The sequence below is a fragment of the Salarias fasciatus genome, chromosome 15 (genome assembly GCF_902148845.1).
Source record: "Salarias fasciatus chromosome 15, fSalaFa1.1, whole genome shotgun sequence".
Lineage (NCBI taxonomy): Eukaryota > Metazoa > Chordata > Actinopteri > Blenniiformes > Blenniidae > Salarias > Salarias fasciatus.
This window is the reverse complement of record NC_043759.1, coordinates 27,146,858-27,174,167: the sequence shown is the minus strand read 5'-3', so window position 1 is coordinate 27,174,167 and position 27,310 is coordinate 27,146,858. Positions and strand designations below refer to the sequence as shown.

Below are 27,310 nucleotides of genomic sequence, written 5' to 3'. Positions count from 1 at the left end.
CTCCTGGCCAGGGGAGGACTCCATCGTCACAGTGGACGACTACAGTAGAGTCTCTGAACTGGACAGACTCCCCAGCACCACCTCATCCTCCATCACACACAAGAGAAGAGCAGCCTTGGCCAGGCCTGGGGTTCCTGAGGCTGGAGGACCAGATCCTGGCCCCCGAGACCATCCAGAGAGTCTGAGTCCTTCTCTCAGTCCTGGAATTCAAACACCCCACAGCAGCCCACATGACCTCCAAAGCCATGGCCTTGCTGAAGGAGACTCCCATAAGCAGGAAGCCTGAGTGAGCCTGTGAGCCTGAGCTCAGGGCAACAAAACCCTCCTTACCTGTCTGACAGCAGCAGTGGAGCAAAACTCATGTGTTAAAAAAAACAACAAAACAAAACAAAACAAAAAAACAACAGTGAAGCTTCTGGACTCCTAACTGGTGAGTTGTCTGTATTTTCAGAACTTGAAGCAGAATGTGAAAATGTTTCAGTTTTGAATATCTTTGTCCTGCTGCTGTCAGTTTAATCTCATTAATCAAGATTAAATAAGGGAGGGCTGTCAATGATCATTTTTTTAAAATGCAGTTAATCTCAGAATTATGGTTACATTTAGGAATTGGCTCAAAGAAAAGAAAGAGGAGATAAAACTCATTTTCCTGTCAGAACATTGTTTTGTTCTTCCCTGTTCAGGCAAGGTGAATCATGAGGACCAGATTCTTCATTTGAAGCTTGAAAATGAGACAAATATTCTCCTCTAGGTTCTGGACTGTTTCACACTGAAAGAGAAACTAGGACTGACCTTCCCTTGAGCATCTCATCTTTAAAATGTTGGATGGTTCAAATCCCGCATTGTTGTCTTCTGATGAGACACTGCTCCACTGAGGTTAAAGATTCAGAAAAAGACATTTTTCTGTGTTCGATCTGTGATTTTGTGTGTTGATTACAAGTTCACAAATTATGTGGTCTATCAGGCTTGTGGTTAGAGTTGTAATTAATTAGTTGAAAACATTTAATTAATTGACAGCACTGCTCTGCAGACATTGACAACTCTAATGATATGCACACACTTTTTTTTTTTACAAAGTTGCAGTTTTTACACATTTGAAAACCTAATTATGTGTGAAAAAAGAAGATTGTGCACATGTTGGCACAGCAGAATAGCACCTTTTCACAGTTGTGAAGAAAAAGTACAAATAAAGAATAATAAAAAAAGAAAACTTAATTCCAGACAGAAAACTTTTGAAGATTCTGCTTCACACTGACAAATTCTTTCACACATTGACAACTGTCACTGTGGACAGACAGATGGAGACACAGAGAGACAACAGTGAAGATGCACTGACAAATGGTTCTGCTACAATTATACCCCCATAAAAAAGGGATGTAGGGAATTGTTCACACAGCAAAATCGAAAGTGTTGTTTCAACTCCCATAGTGTTAAATTTAACACTTTCTGTGTTTATATAATTCTACAAGTTAAATTTACAGTTAAATTTACACTTCTGAAAGTGTTAACATTTTAACAATAACACCCGCTGTGTTATTTTATCACAAAGTGTATTTTTTTACACCAGTTTTTGTTGTTTTGTAACACTAGGTGTGTAAATTTATTAGATTTTTTAGTGTAAATTTTTGACACTTCCAGTGTATTATTAACTCTCATCTAATCTCTAGTCTTTACACTCATCAAGTGAATTTGTGGTATTCACAGGGTTTTTGAATTGTGTAAATCTGTTTCTCTCAGGGTGTTTCATACATCCAGGGACGGCTGGTATAAATGGGCTCGCAGGGCTGAGCCCTCCCAGCACAGAAAGACAAGTAACACAAAAAAGATGAGAAAATTATTTTTATATTATTTATTATTATTATTATTATTATTATTATTATTATTATTATTATTATTATTATCATTTAATTATTAAATAGATTGTTTTAAGTTTAGATAAAAGCAGCACCAATCAGTCAAAAGAAAAACATAGAATCTCTCTAAATGGGCTGATTTTTTACAGCCCCAGCAGATACATTCATTTCCTTCTTGTAAGTGATTGACAGGTGTCTTGTCCCGCCCCCCGTGGTTTACTGAGCATTGTGGGCTAGCTTCAGTTAGCCCACAGGCCACTGACTTTTGACCAACAGCAGCGAGTTAACGCAGCGGGGCTGCTGTTGGTGCCAGAGTTGGGAAGGAGGGAGAAAAGGTTCAGCTATGGCGGCGTCAGCATGAACCAGGTGGATTATTTGCTTTGATTGATGCTCTTGCCATGCTGTCTATCCAGACGGACTTCATCCAAAAGTTACCCGACTTCAACGACATGGTGATTAACCTGTTTGCATCCCAGAAAGGCGTCGATGTGAGCTTCTTTTCAATAAGGTAGTTCCATGCTGACCTGTTAAAGGACTGAGACGCCTTGATGTTGCTGAGTGAAGCCAGTTTGGCTACATGTCACCAAACAGCTGTAATAAGACTGCTGCAGCCGGCTGTCTGTGGGCAGTCGTTGAAGTTGGATTAGAACACGTTTGTAGTGCGTGAATGTGTATGTGTGTGCGTGCGCGCGCACGTGTGTAAATGAGAGACAGAGAGAGGGAGAGAGAGAGACCGCACTAAAAAAGCATAGTGTACCTGTAATTGATGTAACTGTTATGTATTCACTGTTGCTCTAATTAAAAATGTCCCTCCTGTGTTCCCTTACCTGCCCGGACTGGAGCCGGTGCGCTGATGTTAATGCGCCTTGTTGTGAAATGGTAATACACATGCTTGAAGTTGGTCCGTCTCCTGTCTCGTTCTTTTAAGTTATACCACACGGATGTAACAAAAACTGGCGACGAGGATTAGCGCAACCGCACATGTCTTGTTTTTGACGGACAAGTCGTGTTTTTTTTTACGTGCTGCAGTGGAGAGCGCGATGCTAAATCAGTGCAGTTCGAGTGCTGTATGCTGGCGGCGGAGTGAGACCGGCTGGGAGGACAGCGTCACCGCCGAGGACCGCTGAGTAACGACGGGGAAGGAAGGATTCTCCACGACGACAGAGGAAAAGAGACCAGCAATAAACGGATGAGTACAAAAGTCAAGCAGCAGTGTGTTAACCAACAAATGAAGCGAAAATGGCAGCATTGGTCGGAAATATAGGACCATTTGATGAAAGCACAGAGCAGTGGAGCTCATATACAGAGAGATTTGAGTACTTTGTGCTGGCTAACAAAATACAAGATGAAGTACTGGTGCCAACGTTTTTGAGTGTTATTGGAGGTAAAACATTCAACCTGTTACGCAGTCTAGTGCAACCAGAAAAGCCAGGTGACAAATCCTACCACCAGATAGTGGAAATATTGAGAACCACTGTGCACCAAAGCCTCTGATCATTGCAGAAAGGTTTAGATTTCATAAAAGAAACCAAGAAGATGGAGAATCTGTTTCACAGTTTGTAGCTGTATTAAAACAGTTATCTGAACACTGTGATTTTGGACGTTCACTCAGTGACACATTACGTGATCGTCTGGTGTGTGGTCTACGCAGTGAGGCTATTCAAAAGCGTTTGCTAACCGAGGCCAACTTGACCCGAGACAAGGCAGTAGAAATCAGCACATCCATGGAGATGGCAGCAAAAGAAGCTCAGCAGCTGAGCGCTTCAGCTCAAGTCCACAAACTGACCTTGCAGCCCATGAAGGAGTCAACACTTGGTCAAATGTGCTACAGATGTGGAAAAACAGGGCACCAGGCAAAAGAATGCTGGTGTAAGGACTTGGACTGTAGAAGTTGTGGTAAGAAAGGCCACATTGAACGTGCATGCAGAAATAAAAAGACTCAATCAAGCAAACATCACGAAATGAAGAAGAAAAGTGATTTTCACAAAAACAAAAAGAAAAGTGTGAACAAAATGGAACATGAGCAGGATGAGAGCAGCTCAGATACAGATGAAGTGGATGTCTTATCAATCAGGGACGAGGATGATGATGGCTACTGGATCAGCCCACTGTTGGAGAAGAAACCAGTAAGTAAGCAGATTGACACTGGCACACGCGTCTCTCTGGTGTCAGAAGTCCTCTACAAAGAGAAATTACAACACCTCTCACTAAAAGAGACTAAGCTCAAGTTGAAAACATACACTGGTGGGCACGTCCAAGTGTTAGGTGTTGTAGATGTTGTGCTAACTCACAACAACCAGGAGAAGACTTTACCTTTGCACATTGTAGCAGGGAACCGTCCAGCCCTCTTGGGACGTAAGTGGCTCAAAAAGTTGAAACTGAACTGGAGTGAAGTCTTCATGATTGCAGACAAAGAAACAACTCCACTACACGAGATCCTAAAAAGATATCCAAAAGTTTTCGATGGAGAACTAGGCAGCATGAAAGACATTATGGTTAAGTTGACAGTAAAACCAGACTGCACACCCAAGAGCCTTAAAGCTAGATCTGTCCCCTACGCTATCAAACCAAAAGTAGAGGCTGAGTTAGACAGGCTAGTGAAAAGTGGAGTGCTGGAACCTGTAAGCACTCGTGAGTGGGCTACACCAATCGTTCCAGTCATGAAGAAGGATGGCAGTCCAAGGATCTGTGGTGATTTTAAAGTCACAGTAAACCCAGTCTTAACTGCAGAGCAATATCCTTTACTGCTCATCGATGACCTTTTCTCAGGCTTGGCTGGAGGTCAAAAGTTCAGTAAGATTGATCTGTCCCAAGCGTACCTCCAAATGCGTGTCGAACCGCAGTCACAAGAGCTCTTAACCATTGTGACACACAAAGGACTGTACAGGTACAAGAGACTTCCTTTTGGGATCACCTCAGCTCCTGCGCTGTTCCAGAGAGCTATGGATCAGATACTGAGTGGTCTTTCGGGAGTCCAGTGCTACCTTGACGATCTGCTCATCACAGGACCAGATGAACAGACTCACCTGAAGAACCTGGATGCAACACTGAAACGTCTGCAGGACTACGGTTTGAAAGTTCGAAAAGACAAGTGTGAGTTTTTCCGCCCATCTGTTGAATATTTGGGGCATGTGATCGACAGCGAGGGGCTCCAGACGGCGCCATCAAAAGTCAAAGCTATTGTGGAGGCTCCATCACCAACAAACGTGAGTCAATTAAGATCGTTTCTTGGATTACTGACTATCTATGCAAGATTTGTCCCTAACCTTGCAAACAGACTGAAGCCGCTGCATGAACTGTTGAACAAATCGACAAAATGGAAATGGACTGAAAAGTGTGAGAACGCATTCAAAGATGTGAAGCTGGCACTCACCAAGTCAGAGGTGCTTGCTCACTTTGATCCAAAATTGCCAATCCAGCTAGCGTGCGATGCCTTGCCCTATGGTGTCGGTGCTGTTGTTTCTCAGATAATGCTGTCTGGTGAAGAGAGACCCATCGCTTTTGGATTGAGAACGTTGAGTAAGGCAGAAAGTAACTATGCCCAGATTGAACGTGAAGCACTTTCTATTGTGTTTGGAGTAAAGAAATTCCACCAATACCTTTTTGGCAGAAGGTTCACGTTACTAACGAACCACAGACCCCTGACCTCCATATTTGGTCTGCACACTGGCATCCCTTCAATGGCGGCCAGCCGCATGCAACGTTGGGCTCTTCTTTTGTCAGCTCATCAGTACGAGATCAAGTACAGAAAGTCTGATCAACATCAAAACGCTGACGGACTCTCGAGGCTTCCGTTACCTGTCAAGCACAGTGAACACGTGAAATCTAAAATTTTCTACTTCAAAGAAGTGACTGCTGCTCCTGTAACTTCTACTCACGTGAAGAAGCACACACACACTGACCCTGAGCTATCTGAAGTTGTGGACATTGTCACTCGTGGAAGGGGAGGAGAGATGACGCCAAAGTTACAGCCTTACATGTCAAGACGTAATGAGCTGTCAGTGCAAGCTGGATGCTTATTGTGGGGCTATCGTGTCATCATTCCACCGCCCTTGAGAGAGAGAGTGCTGAGCAAACTCCATACTGGACATTGTGGAGTGGTGCGAATGAAAGAAATTGCGCGCAGTTATTTCTGGTGGCCGGGTTTGGATGCGGCTATTGAAGAAAAAGCTAAATCCTCCTCTGATTGCGAGAAACTGAGAAACCAACCGCAACTCGCTCCCTTACATCCATGGGAGTGGCCAGAAGAGCCTTGGCAAAGAATCCACATAGACTTTGCTGGGCCACTGGAGAACCACATGTTCTTGGCTGCAGTGGATGCTCATAGCAAGTGGCCAGAAGTTGCAGTGATGAAAAATACATCTTCCTACAGAACCATTGAGGAACTCAGATCAATGTTCAGCCGTTATGGCCTGCCCAAACAACTTGTCAGTGATAACGGCCTGCAACCGGTATCTGAAGAGTTTGAGACTTTCATGGAAAAGAATGGCATTCAACACATAAAGTCTGCACCGTTCCATCCAGCTACAAACGGGCTTGCAGAAAGATTTGTACAAACCATGAAACATGCTCTCAAATCATCTCCAAGTTCCCAGTCTCTAAACCGCCGACTCAATGCGTTCCTGTTGTCCTATTGAAACACACCTCATGCAACTACTAAGGTGTCTCCTGCATCTGCCATGTTCAAAAGACAACTTCGCACTCGACTTGACCTTCTACGACCTCAACAGACAAAAGACACCGTACACCTGCAACAAAAAGCTCAAATGGAAAGACGCTCAAGAGCTAAGTTCCGGAGTTTTGCAACGGGAGACAAAGTGCTCGCTCGGAACTACACACAGGGTGTAAAGTGGACTCCTGCCACAGTCGTCGCGAAGACAGGACCTGTGTCATACACCGTGGAGACGAGTGATCATCTCATCTGGAGAAGACACATCGACCAGCTTCTTCATTCTGCGGGATCATCTGAGGACTCGCGCCCTGTGACATCGACTGTTCCAGACCCAGGCTTTTGTCAGGACCAACATCCGTCTTCGGAGGATCAACCGAAACAGCCAGAGGACATGGACATTGTTCCAGGCACACCAAAGCCCACACCGATGTCTGTGCCAGGCGTTGTCTCCGAACCAGGACACTCACCATCGTCTCCCAGAGACAATGTTCCCGAGCTACCTACAGGTCGTGTTCTTCCGAGAAGAACCAGAAAACCACCTGACAGACTAACTTTATAGCTTAGTAACTGACCCGTTTTGCTTGGGTAAGAATAACTCCCAGGGTTCAGTTCGGACTGAGGCAGTCTACCTTCTTTCCGTAGCTCAGCCAAATGTTAAAACAATAATTTGAAAAAAAAAAAAAAGTTAAAGAAGAAAATTTAAATACTTTTTGATAAGGGGTATCAAAAGTAAAGGGGGAGGGATATGTTATGTATTCACTGTTGCTCTAATTAAAAATGTCCCTCCTGTGTTCCCTTACCTGCCCGGACTGGAGCCGGTGCGCTGATGTTAATGCGCCTTGTTGTGAAATGGTAATACACACGCTTGAAGTTGGTCCGTCTCCTGTCTCGTTCTTTTAAGTTATACCACACAGATGTAACAGTAACTGTGTATCATAGGTGATGTTGCTTTTGCAGCTCTGTTAACTATTTATTCGGTATTATACAAGCATTTGTAGCCCCCCCCAACAAATTTCACCACCAGCCGCCGCTGCATACATCCATCCATTTTCTATATCGCTTGTCCTTCTCAGGGTTGCGGGTGGCTGGAGTCGATCCCAGCTGCTGCAGACAAGGGCCTGGTCACCCTGGACAGGTCAGCAGTCTGTCGCAGGGCTAACACATGGAGACAAACAACCATTCACACCGAGGGGCAATTTAGGTGACCGAAGAACCCAGAGGGAACCCACGCACACATGGGGAGAATATGCAAACTCCACACAGAAAGGCCCCAAGCCCCGGCCAGTACTTGAACCCAGGACCCTCTTGCGGTGACGCAGGAGCACTAACCACTGCTCCACCATGCCACAGTGAGCTAACAGTCACGCATTTCGGTCTTTTGTCACGCACTCACACCACACATTGTATTTCTCACGCTGAAAAAAAAAAAAAGTCCCACAAATTTGTCTGGTGCTCCGCTGCTGTGGAACCGGGAGGAATCAAACACCTGTGCAAGCCTGTCACTTACCTGCCAATCAAAAAAGGAAAGGGGCGGGCTAAAATAGAGCAACAGCCAATGGAGAAAAGCCTTGCTATCACGAGACTCTGCTGGAGAGTGAGCAGCAGTGGGCGTGAAACACCCGGATGTAGAATTTAACTCAGGCAGGAGTGTAGACACTTGACACCCTGAAACAACTCCACTACCCGAGCTTTATCAGCACAGCAGGTGTAAAGACAACTCCCAATTCAACACCCGGTAACTCGAAATGTTTTACACTGGGAAATCAACACTATAGGATTTGCTGTGCGCCTCACGATGGAAAGAGGCGTCTTTTGTGTGTTAATGATGTTTTGCTGAAGAGTTACTGACACTGAAATTCCCAATCTGTGAATATCGTGCCAACTTGAGCAGACCCCCACCTTTCCCCCTTGGCCACTTCTATTTCAGATTCCATTGAGCTTTGTTCACAGTGACAATCAGTGAATTCTGACTCTGATGTCAAACTTCACTCCAACACAAACTCTGAACGTCCACAAGCCTCCAACTCCTGATTCCAGCAGGAAATCACCAAGCAGAGGAAGATTTAGTCCATTTCTACTCAAGTTGTGTCAACAAAGGTCTCAGTACAGAGGAATGTCACCGACACATACTGTGTGTGTGTGTTGTCCCTTGTTCTGTATCCTGAAGACTGACGCCAAAATGAGCCAATCAGAGTGAAGGAGGGCTGAAGCCCCGCCCACTACAGAAACTAAAGTATAAATACTTAATTTGTTTTTTTCCAGCTACATCAAAATGTGAAGAAGCCACTATTTACCTCGTGTTAAATGTTGGTTTAAATGTTTTTCCAGCAGGTGAATGAGAAGAAAGCAGCTGTCAGGTCTGTGATGGTGAGAATGAAAGAGAAAAGAGAAGTTAAAAAGTCTCCTGCTCCGTTGTGGAAGCTTCTAAAGAGCTGACAGATTCTCACCTGAACTCTCTTCACATCTTCTTCAGACTCTTTTCCATGTGAGGAAACTGGAGGACAGAAGAAGCTGCTCTGTGTTCCTCTCAGTCCGTCTCTCAGGTCTAACAAGACAAAGTCCATGTCTCTGCTCTGACTCACCAGAGGAGCCAATCATTGACAGAGCCTGTTTAGAACCTGTTTCATGACCTTAATCAGAACTATAAAGTCAACCTGGAGCTTTAAGATAAAGTCTGAACATTTATTTGGTGTAAGAAGTTTTCTCTGATAACAGCGGTGTTCAACCTGTGGCTCTGGAGCCACATATGGCTCTTCAGCTCCTCTGCAGTGTCTCCCTGAAGCTCCTCATTAGAACCAGAGTCAGTCTGTTATTTTCAGACATCTGCCACTGTTACTGTCGGTTCTGAGTTCTCATCTGGTGCTTTAAGTTGTTTGTTGATCAGGATTTGAAATAAATGTTTTTCTGACAAATACTGCAATGTGCCTTGGTCGTCCCAGAAGAGTCCATCCAAATGCTGCCATATGTCCTTTGACTGAGCATATTATGTGTGTGTGTGTGTGTGTGTGTGTGTGTGTGTGTGTGTGTGTGTGGGTGGCTGGGTGGGTGTTTTCAGTATTATGTTATAAACTCGATAAATGCAACATAAGATTCAGTTTTTGTGTTTGAATCATAACTAAATATGAAACTTTATCAGCTGCGTTCGCCTCCTTTTAACTGTTCAACATGTTTTGTGACTAAAAGTAAATTTAATTTAGTGGAAAGCCAGAAAAAAGATTCTTTTTGGTCCTGAAGGTTCCAGATCTCTGTCTCATAATCAGGGGGTTCGGGGGGGCCGTGGTGGCCTCAGTCCTCGCCCCCCATGCAGCTCGCTGTGGTTCCTGGAGGAACCTTCAACACTGTCACTGCAGCACTGCAGGACACTTTACCTGGTAACACCTGCAGCCCCGCCTTCTCCCCTCTGACACACTCAGAGGAGGAAATATGATGGAGGTCAGTGGCCTTGATCAGAAATCACATGTTGTTGTGTTTTTCAAGAAGAGGAGGAGCCAGAAACACTTCAGTGGAGGAGCAGGAAGAAATACTGTTCTCCTCTTGAGGCTCAAAAATCACGACCAACACAACAATGTGTCATTCCTGAACAATCTTCTGTACAAACAATATGACACACACCTTTTCCATGTTACCCTGCTGTTACATGTGAACACTGAGTCTGAATCCTGAATCTCTGAGTTCTGAGTCACTGGAGAAAGTTTAAGTCCGTTAAGAGTGAGATAGTAAACCTGGAGCTCCAACAAGACTTCATGTGATTCATTTATTTAAAAACTAGAAACCATTCCATTTTACACTGCTCTCATTCTGTTGTTTTGAACCAAGAATTTATGTCTTGATATTTTTCTATTTACAAGCAGCAACAACAGGCGGTAAAGACAGTCAGTCACAACGTGCTGCATGGGGGGGCCGAGGATTAACGTTTGGTGTTCGTCTTGACTTTAGTGCCTCAAGAGGAGAACATATTGTTGAAGGTTCCTCCAGGAACCACAGCGAGCTGCATGGGGGGCGAGGACTGAGGTGACCACGACCCCCCGAACCCCCTGATTATGAGACAGAGATCTGGAACCTTCATGACCAAAAACGATAGTTTTTCTGACTTTCCACCAAATCAAATTTACTTTTAGTCACAAAACATGTTGAACAGTTAAAAGGAGGCGAACGCAGCTGATAAAGTTTCATGAACACTTATGATTCACACAGAAAAAAGCAGGATTACTATTGCAACAACACATCATGAGTAGGGTAAAACTAACCTGTCTCACGACGGTCTAAATCTTATGTTGCATTTATCGAGTTTCAGTAATAATTCAGGAGGGTAAATATCTCATTGCCAACTGTTTTTGAACCTGGTTTTAATGGTTTCATCAGGGCCGGCTCCAGGCATCAGCGAACTGGGCGGCCACCAAGGGCGCAGTGTACGGGGGTGGGGTGGGGGGGGAGGGGGGGGGGGGGGGGGGGGGGAGGGGGGTGGGGGGGGGGCGTGGCCGTACAAGGGGTGCCCCGACGCTCCGTGTTCCCTGTGAGCACCGCACTGCTCGGCATCACTCGGATCAGGTGGAACAGGAAAGGTGGGTCTTGGGCTAACTTAGAATCCATTAAATTTTGGTGATGGTCCGGATCACTGTCTGGATCCAGGAATTTTTTAAAGGATTCTTTATCATTGAGAGATCAGGAGGCTTTCACATGGTTGGGCAAACGCCTGGTTCACAGGACGCGCCGCGCACGAAAGCGGAAGCACCGCGTACCGAGTTTCAAATTGGCGCCCCTGTTAACCTCTCTGACGGTTCATACAGGAGGTGCGGGGGAGCGCCGCGCACGTAGCGGCTCGCACTGTGGAGCGTGGGCGCTCCGCTCCTCTCTATTTTCTCCGTGAGCCGCGCCGTGCACCGCCAGTTGTAAAGCTGGGCAGAGCAGATCGCACCAGACAGGAAGTCGGGAACGGAAAACACGAGAGAATCCGGTAATTTTCAAATTAAAATAAAGTAAAACTAGAATTTGGCACTCAGAGAGCACAGACCTCCGCCACAGCTCAAATCAGTCACCAACAACATTACTCTACCTCTGCCAGTATGGATGTGTGTGTTTTGATGACCTGTGGAGAGACTGTTTCTCCTCCTGTCCTCTTTTTTCTGCATCACGTGGATCTCTGTCACTGAGTGTGTGTGTGTGTGTATTTCTGTGTTTTTGTTTGTTTGATTGGGTGCGTACGTGTGTGTGTGTCTGTTTGTGTGTGTGTCCATCTCTCTTGTGATTAGACCCAAGTGATAAATTATAGATGGACGAGCAAAACCGTCCGTAACTAATTGTCATTTAATTTATTTTATTTTGGAAATTGACCGGACTGTCTTGCCTTTTCTGTTTCCAACTTCCTGTCTGGTCTGATCTGCTTGATCCAGCTTGACAAATGGCGCTGTCGGCGCTCGCGGCTCGCGTGAAAAATAGAACGAAGCAGAGCGGGCGAGCAGAGCGTGAGCCGTGGCGTGCGGCGAACCCCTGCGCGTTGTGTGAGGGCAGTCAGATAGGTTAACATGGGAGGCGATCAGAAACTCCGTGCGCAGCGCTTCCTCGTCCAGTGCGTTCCCCCCTGGGCCCGGGACAACAGACCCGTTTGTCCCCCCCTGTCGGCGGGCCTGCCCAAATATGTGAAAGCCTGCCCTATCTCTCCATGATAAAGAATCCTTTAAAAAATCCTGGATCCAGACAGTGATCCGGATCATCACCAAAATTTAACGGATTCTAAGTTAGCCCAAGACCCACCTTTCCACAAAGTTTCATTGCAATCCGTCCATTACTTTTTCCGTAATGTTGCTAACAAACCAACCAACAAACCAACAAACCAACAAACCGACGTGATTACATAACCTCCTTGGCGGAAGTAATAACATAAATTATGTTGCTTTTCGGTTTTCCTTTTCAGATAAACACACACACACAGGGAGAGAGGGTGAGAGAGAGAGGCGCTGCACGCCGCAGCGCTCCGCTCCGATCACTCCCCCGATCACAATGTTGTTTTATTATATATGCTGTTCTTATTGTTGTTGGTGACTGATTTGAGCTGTGGCAGAGGTCTGCGCTCTCTGAGTGCCAATTTCTAGTTTAGAGTTATTTTCAACATTATACCTGTTAACACCTTTTTAGCTTATTTCTGAGCAGCATTGCTTGTTTTGTTTTTCAAATTTCAAACTTGTGTATTTTTAAATTCTAGTCATTTTATGATTGCTTTGAACTAATTTTTTTGTTTTACAATGTTTTTATTTCTTGTTTTCCCATTTTAGTTGCTCTTTATTCTTCAACAACTCATTTATCCAAGAGATAAGAGTTCTTTTGAATTTGACTGTAATATTTTTGTGATCCAGGAACCAGGATGTGGCCTTTTAGATTGTTTGATTTTTAGATTTTTTTGTGTGTGTGCTGTGATTTTGCTGTGTTTTTATTTAGTATTTATTTTGCAGTGCATTTTATTCATTTGTGTTTTTGAATGACTGGCCACCTCACCTGACACATCCCCACAAACCCTCCGATCACGGAGCGCCCTGCTTAATCAGCGCACACAGGTGTGCTGATGAGGAAGATATAAGGAGGAGACGCCAGCAGACAGGAGGGGTGCTCCAGAGACTCTGCAGTGGGTGGGAGCTCTAAGGGAGGACGGCACGCGCACTGCGGATCAGGACCACGCTGGGACCGCCAGTGCGACCACGCGACGTACACGCAGAGGCAGGGGAAACCCTGCCTGGCCCTGAGTACCTTGAAGGTTCAGTAGCACTGGTCGGAAGGGCTGCGCGGAGAGCGTGGGCGTTTAGATGGAGTCACTGCTGCAGCTCTGTTCCATGCAGGGTCCCAGCGTGCAGCCCCAGCCCGGAGGGAGCGAGGCGAGCAGACGGGTGTGTGACGTCACACCCCCAGCATCGTAGCGGAGGAAGACGCCGCCTTCGGGGGGAGACCTGGCACGCGTGACTGAGGGATCCCCGGATCGGATCCCAGGAGCAGGACGGAGGACCTTGGAGCTTGGAGACCGGCATTTGTTTTATTTTTTTAGATATAGCCCCATTTGTTTTATTGAGCTTTTAACTGACCGAATTTTATTTGTGGGCTGGACTGATTTTAATATTATTTATTACGGCAACTTGCTGTCTGTCCTTTTTGGAAGTGTGCTCACACACGGTCAGATCCTTTTTGTTCACAGTAAACTTCAGTCAGGTCAAGCTTCTCCACCATTCCACCCTTCCATAACCCCACCTCACATGTTGTTGGGACACTTTCGTTTGGGGACAGAAATCAGGTCTCATTCAAGGGGAGTTTGAAGATCAGACAGGTACTGATGGAGACATGGTTGATTCACTGTGTGTGTGAGACGGAGACATAAGTCATCTGGACGTCATCTGGAGGATCAGAAAGAGTGAGGATGCAATTCATCATTTCTGAAAATTTGGTTAATTTATTAATCGTCTGAAATTCCCAAGAAATTGTCTTTAAACTCACAAACCCTTCAGGATCAGCCTCACAGCAAACTGACAGACTCACACCTGTTTAAAGCAGAACTATGCAACTTTTTTACCTCAGTGTTTTTCAGAATCCCTGTGGGGGGAAACGAAGACTTGGCACGGTGATTCGCCGGTCCCTCCACTCCCCCCGGGGTCTGTGTCCTGAACACAGCACTTGCAACTTTCAGAGGAGCGAGAACAAACCTGCTTTACGGCACTCATATGGGAGTACAAGTATAAAAGCGCGTAAAACAAACATGAAACCCTCGCTAGCATTAGCAATGTCAACCTTAGGGGCTCACAGATGGCAGAACCAAAAAGAAATAACTTTCTTTGACGAGCGGAAAAAAATGAAACGGGAGTGGGACGCTCTCTGCTCAAGGGGGTGGGGGCGGGGCAGGGCGGTCGGTGACGTGGAGAACATTTATGACGGTGAGCTTTCACAGGAGACCAGTAGGGGGAGTGCGAGAGCAAAAGTTGCATCGTTCTCCTTTAAATAAGCTCATCTTAAATTGGTCCAATCAGGATAAGCCAGGCTGAACCAAAAACCTCAAGGGGTTTTTGAAACACATTGTAGAGTATTTGCAGTCATGTGACCCGGAAGTTGGCAACCGGAGGACCGCCGCCAGGTTGGAGTGAAAACAAACCGTGATACGCGCTGTCATCCATAGAGAGTAGTGCACGTTTGGTGTTCTTTAACGTTGCAAGTGTCGACTGATACAGAGTGTCGGCATATTGTTGTGTTGCCAGATCAAGTGGACAATCTTGACGTAACACACAAAGACCGATACCAGGAAAAGGAAGTACGGATTTCAGGCTGCAGCATGGCCCATATGCACGGCTGAGACTCAAGAACTCGCCGATCTGGAGTACGCCGACATTTACTGTAATCTAATCGACAGTTCTTATGCGCACAAGAGCCTGGATTCCGACAAGTGTTTTTTTTCTGGCTTTGTGGGAGCGCTGGGACAGTGTCGAATCGGCAACATGGACAACGTTCTTGTGAAGTCTAAGGTGCGTAGATCTGCTAACTTACATGTCAGTTTTAAACTCCAGGCCAAAATGGACTTGTTCATCATGAAAATACTCACAGTCAGTATTTCTATATTTTCGTTTCTAAGGAAAAGCGATCAACAACGTTGAAATGGTCCTAAACCGGTGGCACAACTGTACAACTATACACAACTAATGTATTAAAAACGATGTTATAATACACTTTCCACATTTCACACATTGTTGTCTTAAAAGACAGTTTATTTAACAAGTTGGTGACTGAAGACACGTCAGACACACTGTGCTACTCTGGATTTGTTTTTCATGCCAACATGGTGGTGACTACCCTGCATGCATCGCAAGGCCGGTGTGTGACGTCAGCTGCAAATGCTCTGTACACACCGCACCGGAGAGGTGTGAAAAGCTGATCAGCATCCCGCCAGCCTGTCTGGCTTCATTCAGAACACCCATTGGATGAAAGGACACAGGGCAAAAACAAAAAACAAAAAACAAAACACGGTATCATGATTGGTTAAGAGATCAGCTGCTATTGGTCAACTTTGGCTCATGAATTTTCCGAATTGAGCAGCTGTGAATCAGTACCGGAGATCAACACCGATCAGCCAATACTTCACAGCTGGAACTGAAAAATAAAGTCTCAGGGACCAGCAATAGTATTCTAACCACATCGTACACAAAAACACCCAATGCAATCAAATTAATATATCTTACTCGCTACTGTGCAGACTCCAGGGAGAAGACATGTCTTCAGCCTGTTCTGCTGTTGAGCTGCAGCTAGTTGCTGTTAGCTGCTAGCTGCTGTTAGCTGCTAGCTGCTGTTAGTTGCCTTCCTGTAGCTGACCTTGTTAAGGTTGACTTTATTTTGAAATTGTTCATAAGGTTCTTGTGCACTTCTCGCAATAATATAGCGAACGCTTTTATTTTGAAGGGTCCTGAACGCAGGACTGTCGTAAACTGATGGAAACTGTGGCAAAGTGTGCAGCAGCAGCCGGAGCGCGAAAGTACAGCAAGGCTGTTTAAAGTATAAAACAAGGCTGCTTATGGTTCTTTAGCTCCTGGTTGATGAGGAAACCAGGCTGGTGCTCATGTTTTGTAATGTATAGTTTGTTACACTGTGTGATGGTTGGATGGGTTCATGTAGACGGGGTCCATGTTCGTCAGTGTGAGCGCTGCTCAGCAATGCAAAGTTTGATCAGTTCAGTGTTGACGTGAGGTGAGATGAAACACAGCTGTATCTTGTATATTTTATTTCATGGTTCAGAAAAGGCAACGAGGTTCAAAGTTCTAAGGAATATACTTGGTAATAGCTCTCAAATAAGGACTGTTCAGGCTCAAAGGTGGTTTAAAGACAAGGCCATTCCTGACATGTAATGAGATAAAGGAGAATTAAGGTTACAGGAAAAACAGACCGTAAAGAGATGCTAATTGTGTTTCCTTTATTTTTTGTCGCTCTAACGGTGTGTTCACATGCAGGGCTGTTAATAAAGGTTGTGAACCATCAGTTTTAGAGGCCATTTTTTCCATCCGGGACGCTACACTTCCGCCTCACCATTGTTCTGGAGCACACTGAGGCGAGGTGGGACGTCACCTGCGTATCCCACCAGGACGCCGTCAGCAGCCGCTGTGGCTCTACGGAGCAAACGCTGCCGCTCGGCTTCTTCAGCAGCAGGGCCCACTGGCGAACCGGTCGTGTGGAATTGTTGTGGATGAAGGAAAATCAGATTTGGTTCCTCTGGAATGGAAGAAATATCAGATATTTAGAACCAACGAAGGTTCTCAGAACATTTTTTTAAAGTTGGACATGGACATGAGTAGGTCTGCCTCACATCCTGCCCAAAACATGAACCACAAAATAAGCAGCAGCGCAGTGAACAGCTCAGCTCAAGGCTATCAGGAAGTGAGGACAACTGGAGGAAATGTTTTCATGACCACTGTTCAGGAGCAGCTCCGGCTCCTCTGATGTTCAAGATGCCAGCAGAGTCAAACCGTCAGCTTCCTCTGAGTCAGCCAGACACTTTGAACCGATGTTTGAAAGATCTGGTCTTCTTGATGGAAAGTAACCTTTATTCAGTTTCTTGAATTGCACGCTGGTTTTTGTGAGGTCCCCTGAAATGCACAGAGGGTCTGAAGGTCACCTTGAGCTTTCAGGAGGGTTCAAACATTTCCACAGAGACGGAGGGAGCAGTGCGCTCTGTCACTATTCTGAAGTTATCAACGGAAAACGTGACAAAACTGCGTTTCTGAAGCAGCCGGGCAGTTTTCTGCTGAACGTTGTGTAACAGGAAGCAGCTGGAGTCATCAGTCGGTTCATTCAGGCCACATGAGCACCGAAACGTGAAGAATTTCTAAGTTTTGTGAGCAAAGTGAAGTTATGGCCAAAACATTCATAACATCAGCCTGTCCAGGAACAAGCCTGCCTCGGCGAGGATGTGTGAGATGTAGCGTGCTGCAGGAGCTCTGTGGTTTAACGCCGCCCCGCCGCCGTGGCCTCTGACAGTCAGCCGCTGTAGTCTGTGTTTGCTCTGAACTCTCATCCTGCAGGCCTCTGGCTCCAGACTCTAACGTGGTGAAACCTCTGGGTGAACGTGTGACGTCTGGACAGTCTGCTTCCTGCTGCGTGTGAGGTGAAATGGTGAACGGACGACACTTATATAGCGCTTTTTACCCTGCACCGACTGAGCCCAAAGCGCTTTACACTGCAAGATCACATTCACCCAGTCACACACACATTCACACACCAGTGGAGGCGGCTGCCATGCAAGGCGCTCAGTCCATCCACTGGGGGCTTTGTAGGGTTCAGTGTCTTCACCCTCTTCACCTCAGATTTCCGGTTCAGCTCTGGTTCCTGTCTCCTCCAGAAGTTCTCCGATGACTCCTCCGTTGCTGGATGCATTACTGATGATGACGAGGGGGGGTACAGAGGGCTGACTGAGAGCTTTGTCACATGGTGTGACAACCACAGCCTGAAGCTCAACATCAGCAAAACCAAGGAGGTGGTTGTGGACTACCGGAGGAGCAGGAGGTCCCCTGTCCCCATCTTCATCCAGGGGGAGGAAGTGGGGAGGGTGGACTCCTATCGATACCTTGGGGTCCACATGAACAATAAACTGGACTGGTCCCACAACACAGATGCCCTCTTCAGGAAGGGACAGAGCAGGCTGTTCTTCCTGAGGAGACTCAGGTGGTTTGGCGTCTGCAGCAGGCTCCTGAAGACCTTCTACCAGTCTGTGGGGGCCGGCGCACTCTTCTTTGCTGTGGTGTGCTGGTGGGGGGGCATCGAGACCGGTGAGATCAACAGGCTGAACAAACTGGTGAAGAAGGCCTGTTCTGTTGTGGGCCTTCAACTGGACGCTCTGGAGACCGTGGCAGGGAGGAGGATTAGGGACAAAATCAGGGCGATCATGGACCACCCCCCCCACCCTCTGCACCACGAGCTGTGGGACACGAGCAGCTCGTCCAGCCAGCGCATCCTCCCACCCAGAAGCAGAACTGAGCGCTTCAGGCGCTCCTTTGTGCCCACCGCCATCAGACTCTGAAACAGCAGTGGAGGCCACAGTCCATCACTGCGCTGACCTCCCTGGTACTAATCGTTATGCTCACTTTTCCCTCTGGATGGTCATTGTCTCTCATTTTGTTCTGTTTATTATACGTCACCCTCGCTTTGTCCTGATATATATGTGTCATTTTTTATTTTTTATTTTATTTTATCTTATTTTTTTAACCTGATGCATGTCACGACCCTTGTTGTTCTTTGCCCTGTACTGCTGCAAAACCTGAATTTCCCCTCTGGGGATCAATAAAGGATTATCTTCTCTTCTCTTCTCTTCCGATTGAGAGACGACTGCTCTCCCCCCTGAACCACAGCCGCCCCAGGTGAGGGTGTACTGCAGCTCATCCAGTTTCCCCTGAGGAGGAAACACTCCAGGAGACGCCCTCAGTGGGCTCAGATGAACCAGAACAGAGGCTCCCGCTCTCAGAACCAAACCAATGGTCAGGCTTGAGTAATATTTTGTGAAGTGTCTTATGACTGAAACCAGAAACGGTGAAATGAGACGTGGAGGACACCTGAGATCTGACACCAGAGCATGACTTTATTAAACATGAGGGAGAACCTGAACCCTAAACCCTAAAACCTAGAACCCAAGGGGATGCACAGAAAGCAGACCCAGGGAGAGCTCAGCAACACCCTGCAGGGGACCAGAGAGCTTCTGGGTTTAGGGGGACACCTTGTCCCTGCAGGACAGGAGGAGGAATGATGAAGAATCAATTATTCATTTGAAACACATTTTCCATGCATTAATGCTCAGAAGAGGAGGTTTGTTCCCTCTGACCACGAAGACTGTTTACAGTCATCTGAGAAACACAACGCACACTGCTGTGTGTGTGTGTGTGTGTGTGTGTGTGTGTGTGTGTGTGTGTGTGTGTGTGTGTGTGTGTGTGTGTGTGTGTCGGGGGGTGGTGGTTCGTCTGACTGGGAGGAGGCCAGGAGATCAGTCCAGAACCCTCTGGAGAGGTCATATCTCTGGTTTGGTCAGGGAGAGACTTGATTCCAGCCAGAAGAGCTGGAAGACGTTGGACGGAGACGTCTGGACGTCTTTGGTGTCTCTGTACTGCAGAAAAAGACGGACGGACAGAGGAAGGGAAATCTGAAGAAAGTCAGTGTCACAAAGAAAGTTCAGATTCCACTTTTTTCCTTCATGACTGCTCATGTTGGTTTGAATAAACTGCAGAAAATAAAAGTAAAGCTATTCTATTCTATTCTATTCTATTCTATTCTATTCTATAATTAAATGGGGCGGCGGTGGTTCAGTGGGGAGAGCAGTCGTCCCACAATGTGGCGGTTGTGAGTTCGACTCCTGTCTCCCACTGTCTGCATGTAGAAGTGTCCTTGGGGAAGACACTGAACCCTGAACTGCCCCCACTGTTGTACGTCGCTTTGGACAAAAGCGTCTGCTAAGTAAAACTGTAAAATGAGTTTGACGCCTGCTCTGTGAGTGAAATTCATGAGGGACCCAGTCATGTTTCATACTGTATGTTATATCTGTCATTGGTAGTTTTTTCTACTTGTAACTTCCATAGAATGATGCTGTCAACCATATTCACAGATTTGTGCACGTCTTTCCAGTCTAATTAGTACGTTAACTTGGACAGGAGTCTCTATCTGTCGTCATACTTGACTTAAAGAACGTGAGTGACTCTTCCTGTGCATGACTTTGGTGTCTGTCTGGACTAAACAGATGCAGTTTTCTGCAGCAAGGCAGCAACAAGGCGGTCTGGCTGCTGGTTTGATACTCGTCAATCCAACTCAAGCCCGGCGGATCTCTCTCAGGTAAGAAGATGGACGACTCAATGAGACCCAGAAGGAATGAAAATGTAAAAACGCCTCCAGAAAATAAAGAAACGTTTCATTTGATGCCAGAATCCAGGGAGAGGGAGGGCTTCCAGCAGCTCTTTATCTGGGTCCAGTAGAGCGCTGCCTTGGCAGACGAAGGTCTCGCTGAGCGTTCCTGTTAGTTGTTGCACAAAGCGGCTGTGGAGAAACGTTGTGTGGGTAAACACAGCCGACTGGAGCGCAGTGCAGCGAACACAGCAGATCAGGCAGAAATCCTCCTGTTAGCAGCAGAAAAGAGGCATGTTGCTGCTGGGAGACATTCACATTGACATATTGTGCGTCTTTGCCGCTTTAGCTATTCCAGAACCAGAGCACAGAAAGGTCTGTTCTTTATGTGGTAATTCACCTGTGGATAAGCCCCGCCCACATCAGTCACCCTGCTGCTCCTCAGACAAGGCTTTCAGTGAGACTCTACTGAAATACAGTCCAAATGACCCTGAGACATACAGTATCTCTGAGCAGCAAACCCTCGCATTAATACACCAATCAAATGCAACGTTTATCTTATTTACTGATGTTTTTAAGGCGACTGGTCATGGGGGGATCTGTAGAGGTGAAATGCTCACCGGTTTATTAACATCAGCGTATAGAGTCTTCTGTCTGCCCAGAATGTTTCCCCGTCTGTCCACAAAGATCCTGAATCATTCAACTTAAACAGAGCGCAAATGTTGAACATCGTGTTGCACCAAAGCATAAAACGTGATATTTAATGCATGTCGCATGTTGCAGGGAATCTGAAATGCCAGAGAACAAAACACACACAACACAGTCGTCATGTCAAAGGAAAAGAGCCTGATGCGTCCTCGCCGTATTACCCACCGCCGTCTAAATTCAGCTCATCAGAGACTCTGCAGAGCGTGAAATCTTTACATTCTGTGAACAGTGGAGATGCTGCTTATGGGGCTGAATGGTAAAAACAGGCCTTGTTCTTTAAGAGAAACAGGTTTTTAAAGGGAAGGACGGTGAATGGAGAACAACCAGGAGCTACAGACTCCAGTAAAGCCTCGACGTCCCTCTGCTTTCATTCTGTCTCCGTTCAAAGCAGGTTTAAAACAGGTGGAGGTTCTGGTGAAACAGTGTTCTGCTGATGAGAAGCCATGCTGGTGAAGCTCCTTCCCCCCGCCTCACTCCCACCCTCCATGTCGGCGTCCTGAAGCTGCTCTCTCGCTCCATCGTCGGTCTATTCGGAGGAGTTGGAGCGTCGGACAGCAGACGGGTGGAGTCCGACTCCAGCCGATCCTCTGTGAGGTGAAAAGCAGCTCCGACCGAGAGGAGCAGACCTGCTGCAGCATCACTCAACTTCCCTCTTCCAGAGTCTCTTCATGCAACTGAAAACCAAGCTTTTGACACTTTAGCAGGATTAACATCAAGCAGACCGTTAAATATTAGCCTGTACTGTTACAGTCTACAGTGTTGGACCTTCAGTGATTTCTTTCATTAGTTTAAAATGAAATTTCAGATTTAAAAGTCCACTCACATGGCTCACACTGGTTATTTAACAGCTTTGAAGCATATATTTCAGTGGCCTTGTTTTTCTATTTGTAGAATATAATTATTCTATTCCACTTTCAGTAAAAAACAGTGTGTTATGAGTTGTTTTCCAGTGGAGACTGTCTCAGACCGGGCTGCCTACAGTCTCCAGCTGATGCACGTCCGCCTCCCTCTCTGCTTCCAGGTGAGCCTCAGGATGTTCAGTCTCCAGCTGTTTGAAACATCCTGCTCGTGTTGCTGTGGTGTTGTTCCTGTTTGCTCCGGTTTTATCTACGGCAGAGGAAGACGCCCACGCCACACTCTGCCTTCTGTCAGCCATGTTTCCTGTCAGAGACGTGCAGCTGTTAGCAGGTTAAAGGAGCTAACTGCCTCTGGTCACATGAAGGACGAGTTCCCTTCTATGCTGCTGGGGGACAAAACCTTGGAGTCTGTTACCCGACGAGGTTTAGAAGAGATGAACCAAATGTAGTGAACAGAGAAGTCCAGTAGTCTGCGCTCTTGGTCCAGATGTGGAGGCCTCGGTCTAACAGACCAGCGCGTCCTCCTGCAGGCCGCCCAGGCTCCTGCGCCGGAGCTGCGGGGGACTGACGCACTTGACGGCGTCCCGCGGAGACAGCGTGGCTGCGGTCCGCCCCATCCACTGCACCAGGGAGGCCAGCTGGCAGTCGCAGTGCCAGGGGTTGTCGTGGAGGTCGAGCTTCTTCAGCCCTGAGGCGGAGAAAGACACGTCAGAGCGCCGCCGGACGGCGGGGCGGACGCCGCTCGTCCTCATCCTACCGGGCATCTTCACCAACACGGTCCCGTCCAGGGTCTTGAGGCGGTTCCCGCTGAGCGCCAGCTGAGACAGTCTGGGCATGTTGGAGAAGACGTCAGCAGGAAGCAGCTCCAGCTGGTTGTTCCTCACGTAGAGCTCCTGAAGCGCACGGCGGAGGGCTTTAGCTGCAGGGTGAACTGATGAACACATGAGGGGCTTCTCACCTGCAGGTTGATCAGACCCTCCAGAGCCGACGCCGTCAGCGTGGACAGGAAGTTGTTGTCCAGAACCAACATCTCCAAAGAGCGCAGCGGCCTGAAGACGCCGGCGGGAAGAGTCTTCAGGCTGGGTTCAGAGAGAGAACAAAGACGTCAGCTCATCAGCGTAGAGCTGAATATCTGATCTATCGTCTATCTGCTGTTTTTCATTTCTGCAGAAAACAGATTTCTGTGTCTTTTATTCTGATATCAGAGCAGAGCTCCACACCACATGAAGCTGTTTGTGATCATACTTCAGTTTTCCTTGTGTGAACCTGAGAGGAGCAGCCAGGCGAACCATTTCTACACACTTTAAGACAAATCCAGTTCGTCTGAGGAGCCAAAACCTCTTAAAACATCAAATAAAAGCTGAAGCAATTCATACAGTTCAACATATATTTCTTTCTGTGAAGCGCTGTTTTAACATTATAGAAACGTTACTGCCAGTTTTAGAAGTTTGAGCCATTCTTAATGTGATGTTGATGAAGACCTTTGATAGATTTCCTTGATGTTCATCTGTTTCCAGCGCTCAGTGCTTCATCAGGACTGTTTGTTGTGTATTTTCTCTCTCTACATCTGAAAACATGCAGTTGAATGAACCAATTAATGAATGACTGGTGCAGAAAGCCAGTCAGACTCTCCTTGGTTCAGATCATGTGACGGTGGGCAGCAGGTGGCATGCTGGGATGTGAAGTGAGTGTTAGTTATCAAACAGGTCCTTTGTGAAAGATACCACACAGATGAATATTGAGATTTAATGTGTGAGTTACAGGAAACTACTGGAAGAGAGGAGGCTTCAGCTGCTTTATGCTTTGATTGTTCTAAACTCTTGTTTATTCATGTTTTAGTTCTTCTTGTAAAGCAGTTTTTATTTCTGGGCTGTGAAATGATTCATAAAAGTCCTCTGATGAGTCTGATCAGGAGAAAGTTAGGACATGGATTAGGTTTTCAATGGCGACACATTCATGGAGGAAACGTTTGCTCTTTTACCACCGACTGGTCAATCAAGAGGACTTTTCCAGAGAGCAGGAGGGATTGATTCAGGAAAACTGATGTCAGTTACCAGCAGCGAGGCATCTCGATGGTCAGAAAACAGGGAGGGCTTGTTTCTCCACTGAGAACCTGACTCTCACTTTGTGTGTAAAATCCATAAACCTCTGACGTGGGGGACGTTTCACCCACTGTGAGAGGTTTGGAGTCTCAAAGCAGAGTTCTGAAGAAGCATTTGGAGGAATCACTGCTGCTTCCTGGATCATGCAGTCTTTCAGAACCGTCACTCTGTGCAAAGAAGATCTTCACCTGTTTTAGTTTCACCTGTTTCAGATCAACTGGGTGGTAAAGTGTCTTCTCAGACGGCAGGAATCAAGTCAAAGCAGCACAACTGTCTCAGTGAAGAGCAGCAGTAACGTCTGCAGAGCAGCCAGACTGAGAGGATCCAGACTCCAGCCTCACTTCAGGAAACCAACACTGATTTATTCATTAGAGGCTTTAAGATTAAAAACAGAGACACTGAAAATGAGAGTAAATGTTATTTGATGTTCATTATTCTGTTGTTTACTCTATTTACAGACCAGTTCAGCTGGTCTGGTAAACTTGCACTGATGTCCTTGAAACACTTCACAAACTTTAAACTTCATTTTAAAATTATGTGAATGTAATTTTTTTGTCATCTATGTGCAAGAAATAATTTGTATTTATCTTTTTGAAGGAGTTCACCAATTCATATTGAAAAGAAATCTCTTATGTGTTTTAACTGTGTTGAAATGAAGCCTCATCAGTTTTCTTATGTAAATTTATCAATTAAAAACATTGATTGAAACATCTTGAAAAAACATTTAAACTTTACTTTTATTTCTGTCAAAAAAGGATTTTGAATGTGAACAGTAAGCACATTTAACATTCTTTGATTTACTGCAATGGAAATAAAGTGATTTCTGTTCTTATTTCATGAAATAAAGGCTCAGTTTGTGATTTCATATCTGTGACTTTCTTTTGATCTAATGATATTTGTCCTTCTGTTTTTCACTGTCAATGAGGGAAATGCAGAAAAAACACAAACAGATCTATGAATAGATAAATAATTAAATAATTAAATAGATTAGATAAATTGAAAAAAAAAAATCCAGCTTGCCCAAATCAGAGTTTTTGGACAGTAACCAGTAAAAGTCAGCAGTCTGCAGTGAATGCCACTCATCCACATGTAAGCCCTTTAAAGTAGTTTGTTTTCTGATAACAGCTGAATAGTTTTATGCTGTTCCAGGTCAAGGCACTACAATGGAGAGGTTTTTTTACAGCACATTTTTAAAAGTAAATTAAGCTCAGTGAGGATTCTGAACCCTGACATGCCAAAATACTGAGGTGACGCTGTAAACTCCTCCTCTTTTCTGTGAACATCCTCTGATCAAGATGGGAAAAGCCCGGGTTGAACTGCAGAGTTGAAAATGTGCTTCTTAGTACCACTGATGAGGAACTGTGACAGTCTGGAGGAAGCGAGTTTCTGCCACCTGTTGTTGTCCAGGTTGAGGAAGAGGAGCTGTCTGAGGCCGGCGAAGGCCTTCGGAGAGATCTTCTGGATGCGATTCAGCGACAGGTCCAGCACTTTGAGGGCGATCAGCGGCTTGAAGGCGTTGGAGGGGAGCAGGGTGAGCGCGTTGAGAGGGAGGTCCAGGTCCGACAGGTTCCTCATGCCGCTGAACATCTCCGGTCTCAAAGTGCCGATCTGGTTCTGGCCCAGCATGAGGAAGCGCAGGTTCAGAAGCTCCTGCAGACACGGGAAGCCGGTCTGTCTGCTTTCTGCTTTCAGCGGAGAGGTCCTGCATGGCGGCTCTTTACCTGGAAGCCTCGGGGCGGAAGGCTGGAGATGTGGTTCCCGAAAAGATTGAGGAGCATCAGCTGCTCGGCTCCGGCCAGCGCTCCAGGATGGATGGACTTGATGGCGTTTCGCTCCAGGTTGAGACTCTCGATCTTTGGGACTGATCTCAGAGTGTGAGGCTTCAGGTCGGTGATGCCGTTCTCCCCTGGTGTCATGAACAATACACACACACACACACACACACACACACACACACACACACACACACACACACACACACACACACACAGAGAAGCTGATCTATAGTAGATAAAAACTGTTTTTCATACAGTTTAAGAAGCGGTTTGGCCGATAGGCTCAGTTTTTAGCAGAGATGCTGCTGTGACTGTCGTCAGGGGTTTTTCCTCACCTGGCTCCACTATTAAATTATTTTGGGTATTTTCTGTGTCGTCCTCCTGATTAGAGCGTGGATCTTTTCTGATTATCTCTGCCTTTCTTTGCCCACAGCTTCAAACTTGTGACAGATCATCCATCACAGTGCATTGCTATGGCTAATTTATTTTAATCAGGTTGGATTTAAACACATCCGACTTCATGATATCAGCTTCCATCCTGAGCTGGTGGGGTTTCAGTTGGAGTCCATTAAATCCCTCCGTGGTGGACACAGGCAAACATGAAAACAAAACCGTTTCCAGCAGTTTGTCTGCTGTAAAAACAGCCGAATCCTTCACTGAAACACTCCTGAGTGATGTTTCTCTTGGTCCTTTCCTTATCTGATCCACCGTGAAATGCACTGAAAGTGCAGTGTGCTCTAATGAGGCTGTTTTGAACAGGAATTTAGAAATCTTTATCTTGACTTTGCTCGTCCAGCTTTACAGACAAGCATCAACAAGTGATCCACAGAATGGCTCACCCAGCTGAATGATCCAGGCGTCACTGGGCAGCTGGGAGGGAAAGACACGGAGACCCTTCTTATGACAGTTGACTTCAGACTTTTCCGGCCCGGACTTCCTGGAGCATTTACAGGAATCCGGACAGGCGTCCATCGTCTGCACCGTCCACAGCAACGCCAGCATCAAGACGGGCGACCGGGGAAGTCTCCCTGCAAGTTGAAGCTTTAATTTGTAGAGTTTGTAAAGCACTTTGCACTAAATACAAACATTGATATCCACTATATAATGTAGTTAGTTCAGCTGCTTCTTTGACAGAATTGTTAAACTGCAACCTGCTGCGATGAAAGAAGGGGAATGAAAAGTTAACATACGGACACCCTGCAGTCATGTTATTGAACGCTGATGGATGGATGGATGATGAGTTGTATACTGAAAATAATACATATTGTACCTTTTAAATCTCTAAAACCTCCCCAGGAACACTGAAGTTAGACCTTCCAATGGCAGCACATTCAGAAAAACTAGTTTCCTAAATTATTTTGCCAAACACAAAAGCCTGTGGAAAATCAGGAGTGCATCCGTGGCTAATCCCATTTCAAGCCCAACGTGTGCAGAGACAATCCCTTCAAACATCAAAAGGACTGCAGAGCAACAAATCAAGTGCCTACACACTGCGGTGACACTCCCAACAAGCAAACAA

At 46.2% G+C, this 27,310-nt stretch overlaps 2 protein-coding genes across 2 annotated transcripts; one reads left to right on the top strand and one right to left on the bottom strand.

The window, feature by feature from the left end:
• Positions 1-4,330: 4,330 nt before the first annotated feature.
• Positions 4,331-6,487, top strand: LOC115401515 (uncharacterized protein K02A2.6-like). The gene has a single exon (XM_030109765.1). The coding sequence runs from the start codon at positions 4,331-4,333 to the stop codon at positions 6,485-6,487; it is 2,157 nt and encodes a 718-aa protein (XP_029965625.1).
• A 15,503-nt stretch (positions 6,488-21,990) lies between these two features.
• LOC115401514 (leucine-rich repeat-containing protein 15-like) lies at positions 21,991-26,951 on the bottom strand. The gene is made up of 6 exons (XM_030109764.1): positions 26,631-26,951; positions 25,738-25,922; positions 25,410-25,666; positions 22,873-22,993; positions 22,672-22,807; positions 21,991-22,602 (listed from the first exon to the last, which is right to left on the bottom strand). The coding sequence occupies exons 1-6, from the start codon at positions 26,791-26,793 to the stop codon at positions 22,418-22,420; spliced, it is 1,047 nt and encodes a 348-aa protein (XP_029965624.1). The 5' UTR covers positions 26,794-26,951; the 3' UTR covers positions 21,991-22,417.
• Between the last annotated feature and the right edge of the window lie 359 nt (positions 26,952-27,310).